At 57.5% G+C, this 6,254-nt stretch overlaps 1 protein-coding gene across 2 annotated transcripts in view; it reads left to right on the forward strand.

The window, feature by feature from the left end:
• The first annotated feature begins 5,680 nt into the window (after positions 1-5,680).
• Positions 5,681-6,254, forward strand: part of Spred2 (sprouty-related, EVH1 domain containing 2) — a 116,551-nt gene continuing 115,977 nt past the window's right edge. For both annotated transcript variants that reach the window (XM_013514715.1, XM_005385687.2), the window contains exon 1: positions 5,681-5,757. In XM_013514715.1, the coding sequence (XP_013370169.1) occupies positions 5,732-5,757 (26 nt within the window). In that variant the 5' untranslated portion in view covers positions 5,681-5,731. The remainder of the gene's footprint in view (positions 5,758-6,254) is intronic.

Genomic DNA, 6,254 nt, shown 5'->3' on the forward strand with positions numbered 1-6,254 from the left:
GGGGGCTTTGTATACTTTATTTGGAAAGAATAAAAGTCTAAAACTCAGCTGTGGGTGTAGCGTTGGGGTTTTTTAGGCTGCTAGGGAGGACTTCAGAACGAGAAAGTGGCCGACGTGACTCGCACTAGCTTTTCTTAAGCACCTCAAGGTTCCCTGGGGCTCTCTCAAAGCCAGCGGGGTGCTGGGGGCTGCAGTCTCCAGCCGTGCGGGAGCAGGCGCGGGTGGGGCTGGCAGGAGCCGTTCCCGCGCCCGAAGCTGACTTTCCGCGAGGCAGCCGCCTGCAGGCGTGCGGGCGGGCACGGCGCGAGGACCTCTGCACAGTCCATTCTTAAATCGACCGAGGCTAGTACAGTTGTAAGCTGAAACGCCAGGCCAACCCAGAGCAGTTACGTTTTCTCAGAATGTTTCCTTCCCCGCAGTATGAATGATCTCCCGCTTTCGGTCCCTCCTCCAGAGCGCGCACAAGCACACACCCGCCGAGGGGGGACCTCGGCGTCGACCCCGAGCCTCTCTCCTACCTGGAGCGGAGACCTCGGGAAGCGGCGCGGCGGACGTTTCATTCATAACCCGCGAAAGCGGAGGAGGGAGGCGGGGGCGGGGGCCTCTCCTCGGCTATTTCAAATCCCGGCAACGAGCCGCGCGGGAAGAGGACCCGAGAGCGCACAGCTGGGGACGGAGCCCCGCTCCGTAACGGTCCCGGAGCGCGGCGGCCCGGACTATTTATACCGCGGGTTACGCAATTGCGCCCGGCCATTCATGCCCGGCGGGGACGCCGCGCGCCACCACCCCGGGCGCCGGGTCCCTGGAAGTTTGCATCATCCCCGGCAGTGCCAGGCGGCCTGGGTTTCCGTCGCTGCCGGCGGGTCTGGGGGAGGGGAGACAGCTGGGCGGTAGGCTCGCTCGGCACACCCCGGCACGCGCGACCGCTCCCTGCAGCGCGAGCCGAGGGCGGCGGAGCGCCCGGGCGTGGTGGCCGCGCTGCCTGCGCGCAGGGCCGGCCCGGCAGACCGGAAGGAACTGATAACCCGCGCGCCAATGACACCTCTCCCGCCCGCGTCGGAAGTGTCCTCGCAGCGCCGGTCATTGAGAAATACCGAAGGGGCAGCGTGGGGGTGAGGCGAGGACAAGCCCGGCGCAGCTGCGCGCGCGTCGCGGGGCGGGGAACCGGGGCGCGGCGGTGGGGGCGCTGCCCTCCCGGCTGCCTCCAGCCCAGGCCCGGGCGAGTCCGTCCCGATCCCCCTTGTCCCTGGGGGCCGGCGAGTGAGGGATCGGGTCCCCCACCCCCGGGGAACCCTGCACTCCCAGCCCTACCGGACCCGCTGGCGAGAGGGCCCCGGAGGACCCCAGAAAGTGGACGGCAGTGCAGAAAATGTCCGCGGCTCCAGCGGCCGTACGGGCGGGAGGGGGCGAGGGCCGCGGCCAGCTTCCCAGTGAAACAGGACCTGCGGGTCTACTGAGCATGTCCGGCCGCCGCCGCCCGGGTGGGTCGCTCCGGCTCCGCGCCGGGCTTTCCTGGGCGCCGGCGGGCAGGACCAGGCTGCGGGGGTCCCCCTCCTCGCGCTCAGAATTGGGAGGCCGGAAGGTGGGGCCCTGTGGGGGCTCGTCTAGGTGTGCGGGAAGTGGTGAGCAGATCCATACAACTCTGAAGCTGTACCACCTTCCTTCGTCTCGAAATTCTGGATTAGATCGTGTTCAGAGCTGCCCGACCCCGGTTTGCTGGACGCGGGGTGGAACAGTGATACGGGTCCTTAACTCCTTCGGCAGTGCCTCTAAAGGCAAGCTCTAAATCGGGATGCTGAATTCCAGAAACGGATCCGGTGGGCCTTGATAACACTCCGGTATTCAGATCAATAAACATCTCAGTTACTCACCGAGTATCTTCATTTATTCTAGGGAGGTGCAGGAGCCAGACTGTTCTCAACCACAGTTAATCGAGGCGAACCCTTAATAACATTTCCATAAAAGGTCCCTTCTACATAATGAACAAAACGGAGAAAGAATTGAAAGGCTTTATTTGAAATTTTAAAGGCATGTGAAGGACGAGAATCGGAGGGAGCACTTGGTAAGCCAGGTGACCGGAGAGGAAAAAGGTGCCCCATCTTCTCTCTACAGTATCTTCCCCCTACACCCCATTTCATTTTCCAGCAGCTCTCCACTGTGGATATTACTCTGACAGTAGAGACTGATCGCGTGGCTAAAAGAATGAAAGGTTCAAATAAACTTGGTACAAACATTTAAAAAAAATCAAAGGCCCTGACCAAGATGCCCCTGCTGGCACCTGGCACCAGGAAATCCCAGTGGGGACTGTGCGATATTTGGACCTTAAAATGTTTTCCCTTGTTCCCCTGGCTGCCTGGTCCACTGGCTCTGCCAGTCCTTCACTGTTAGCAGGCAGCTGGCTGAGTGATAACATGGAGCCAGCAGGACATGGACACAGAGCTTGCCTACCTGTGGAAAGTAATCACCACCACACCCGCCACCTCACCATGTGTGCACTGACACTGCAGGGTGGTGCCCAAGAGGTGCCCAAAGGGTGGGCAATTTTTTTTTTTTTTTTTTTGTCTTTTTGAGACAAGGCCTCCATATGTAGTTCAGGCTGGCCTTGAGCTCACTTTGTAGCACAGGCTGGTCTCGAACTCACAAGATCCTCCTGCCTCAGCCTCCCAAGTGCTAGGATTACAAGCATGTACCACCACACCCCGCCTTGGGCAATTTTGACAGGAATAAAATATATGTATTCCTGACAGTTCAGGAATGACTAAGAGTAGGATCTCTTTCAACAGTCTCAGGGAGAACAACAGCCAAAGGTGAGAACTGGGCAGTTAGGGGATTTAGAGAACCTTCAGGTTTTGCTTTTATCTAAGTGCTTTCTCTTAAGACTTTATTTATTTATTTATTTATTTGTTTTTGTCTTTTTGAGAGAGGGTATCGCTATGCAGTTCAGGCTGGCCTTGAGCTCACTTTGTAGCCCAGGCTGGTCTCAAACTTGCAATGATCCTCCTGCCTCTGCCTCCCAAGTGCTGGGATTACAGGTGTGGGCCACCACAACCAGCATGAGATCCTGTTTAAAAAATAAATAAATAAATGAAAAAGGGCCAGGGATATAGCTCAGTGGCACAGCTCCCACCTGGAAAGTGCCAAGGTCCTGAGTTCAATTCCCAGTGCCAATAAATAAATAAATAAATCTCATTACTGTTAGAGCTGGGCATGGTGGCGCATGCCTATAATCCCAGCATTCAGGAGGCTGTGGCAGGAGGATTGTTGCAAGTTCCTGGCGAGCCTGGGCTGCACAGTGAGCTGAAGGCCAACCTGAACTGCATAGCCAGACCTTGTCTCAAAAAGACAAAAATAAATAAATATATAAATAAACAATAAAAAAAAGAACTAGGAATATAGTTCAGTGCAAGGGCCTTGGGTCCAATCAACTGCACCAGGCAAACAAAACAAAATTGAGAAAGACAAAGCTGGCTTTGTTATTCCTGTAAATTGATTAAAAAAAAAACCTTACTCAAGAGTCAGGTCTGCTAGGAGAAAACCAGAAAGCAGGTGTTCCACTCAGGCTGGTGCTCTCCGCACCACACACACCAGCAACCAGCATCAAAGGGACTGAGCTCAATCCCTGTCCACAAAGATCTTGGTTGTGATAAGCACAAAGCCCAGGGTAAACCACCAGTTTCTTCCTGACTCAAGGTGAAACTCATTATCTTTGGAGCACTTACAACCCATATGCATGGCCCTTTTAGGTAGTTTATATTTGAGGCAAACGCTTATCTCCTACTTCGTGTTGCTTAATGGCTCCTGTATAATTAAATTCTTGGTTGGTTGTCTTGTGGCACCTTCGGAAAGATGGAAAAGTCTACTATGCTGGGAAACCAGGAAGGGAAAGGAACTATGCCCCTTGCTCCCTGGCAGGACCGCAGAAGGAAATACCCGGTCGCTATGTAATTTGTGGGACCAAGTGCAAAATGAAAATGCAGAATCCCTTGCTCAAAAATGAAAAAAGATTTCAAGACTGCAAGAGCACAGCATGAAACCAAGGACAGATCCCTAGCATCTGAGCCAGTTCCACGCCCAGGAAGTAGTCCTGCTCGCTGCCCTGGCCGTGCTGCTTTGCAGAGCAGAAACCTACCCCCAAACCTACAGCAGGTCCCAGGACAAATAAGTTAAAGACAATCGGGGCAGCTAATGAGGGCATCCCCTATTTCCCTCTGCCGAAGCCCACAGAGCTGCAATCTCTGGCTCAGTATCTGTGGCTTTCAAGGGCCTGAGACAAGGTCTAGCCTTCATTTACAGAAAAGATTTACTGGATACTTAAGCAATATTTTGAGGTTACCTTTTAACGCCAGCATTTCCAATGAAATGCAAACGTCTGTGGGCTGTGTTGGGTTTGCCTTTCACTTTTTTTGTTTGTTTGTTTTGTTTTTTCCGGTATGGGGAATCGAACTGACGACCTTGCGCTTGCCAGGAAGGCGCTGTGCCGCTGAGCTAAATCCCCAGCCCCAGCCTTTCACTTTTCTATGCACAAATAGTGATTCTTTAAAAATGCCCGCTCTTCTACCAAGACACAAAAGATCACAAGATTTCACGTGAAATAGAAAAGCCTCTGCCATTCACAACCTTGGCGAAGTCTATTTCCCTCCTGCCCTCCCTCCTTCCTTTTCTGGTCGGGCTGGGGAGGACAGGCCAGCCGCTGCCACCTGCGCCACCCCCACCCTCGCACCCCGCGGTGGGGGTGCTAGTTCCGCGGAGCACGATCGCCCCTCCTGCTGCTTACCTCCACCTCCCTTGAGCTCCCCACCTCCGCACCCCTCCTCGGTTTTTAATCCTAGGGTTTGCAAAGAGGGAGGAGACCGAACCCGAGCCAGATGTGTTCAAGTCCCCCGCTCCCGCCTCCTCCCTCTTCTTGGGCTTCCAAAAACCCGGAGCTCTGAACATGTAGGATTCGGAGTCAGACAGACGCGCGCAAAACAACTCCGATCCGGGACTCCTCCGGGACTGGCAGCCGGGAGGGAGGGGGAAAGGAAGCCGGGCATGCTCAGTAGGCGGGACAAAGTTTTTTTTTAATTTTTTTCTCTCTCCTTTATTTATTTTTTTTCGATCGCAAGTAGGAAGCTTTTTGCACTCCACCACCTCTGGCCGCTGGGAAGACGTCATCGCTTCCGCCCTACTTCCTCCTCCTGTTGGCGGCGGTGAGAATCCAATATGGAGTAAATCGGTGGAGTCTAGAGATGGGGCTCGGACGGGGCACCCTGCACCGCCTCCAAGGCGCACCTCCCCCGGCCGCCGACCGCTCCCGGGAACCGTGATTGGCCCGGCCCCCGGGGGCGACCCCGGACCCAGCCCCTGTCCGGCCCTCCTCCTCCTCCTCCTCCTCCTCCTGGCAGCGGCAGCCCTGCCGCTCCGCGGCGCGCTTGTTTTTCTCCTGCTCTCCCCCACCGCGGTCCCCGGTCCCAGTGTCGCCCTCCGCGCGCTCGCAGCCCGGAGCCCCCGCCCGCAGGGCCCGCGGTGCTCACCGTCTCCCCGGCGCAGCCTGCTCACCCCTTCCCCGGACCTCGCGCGGCGCTCGGCTCGCCCCGCTTCCCCTTCTGCGGCGGCGCCCCTTCATCTCCAGCGCCCCCCACCCCCACCGAATCGGGCGGTCTTCGGAGATGTGAAGCAGGGGGCGAGCGCACAGGAAGATGCAGGGAGCAGGGCTGCCCGCCGCGGGACAGGCGTCTCGGTGAACAAGAAAATGACCGAGGAAACACACCCGGACGAGTGAGTTCCACCGCGGGGAGGGACAGCGCGGGGGCCGCCGCGGAGGACGCGGGCGGGACTCGGGTGAACTTGGCGTGGGGTGCAGCGGCTCGCTGACCTCAGGGTTGGGGCGCGAGATTTCCCTTCCTTCGGGATGAGGAGGGGCAGAGGCGGCCTCGGGCTGGCGGGCCCGCACGCTTTGGGCCAGTGGTGGCTGCGGGGGCCAAGGGCGCTCGGGTGACCTCGGGGCGGTCCTAGCTCCCTCCCGGGGGACACTCGCGTTCTTGTCTGCTGGAGCGGAAGATCCGACACCCCACCCCGGCTGCTCGGGGGCGACGGCTTTTTTACATGGTGACTTTGGTCCTCCCGCCCCGCCGCCGGCCCTGCGGTCCCTTCCCGAGCCCACTGGGGCCCAGGCTCCGCCATTTCGTTTTCTTGAATCACTCTCATTTGCATACCACATTTTCATTCATAAAAACGCGGCGGAGCGAGGGCAAGACGGGCGCGGGCCGCGCGGG

Source organism: Chinchilla lanigera, unplaced genomic scaffold (assembly GCF_000276665.1).
Source record: "Chinchilla lanigera isolate Chin_1 unplaced genomic scaffold, ChiLan1.0 scaffold00023, whole genome shotgun sequence".
NCBI classification, from domain to species: domain Eukaryota; kingdom Metazoa; phylum Chordata; class Mammalia; order Rodentia; family Chinchillidae; genus Chinchilla; species Chinchilla lanigera.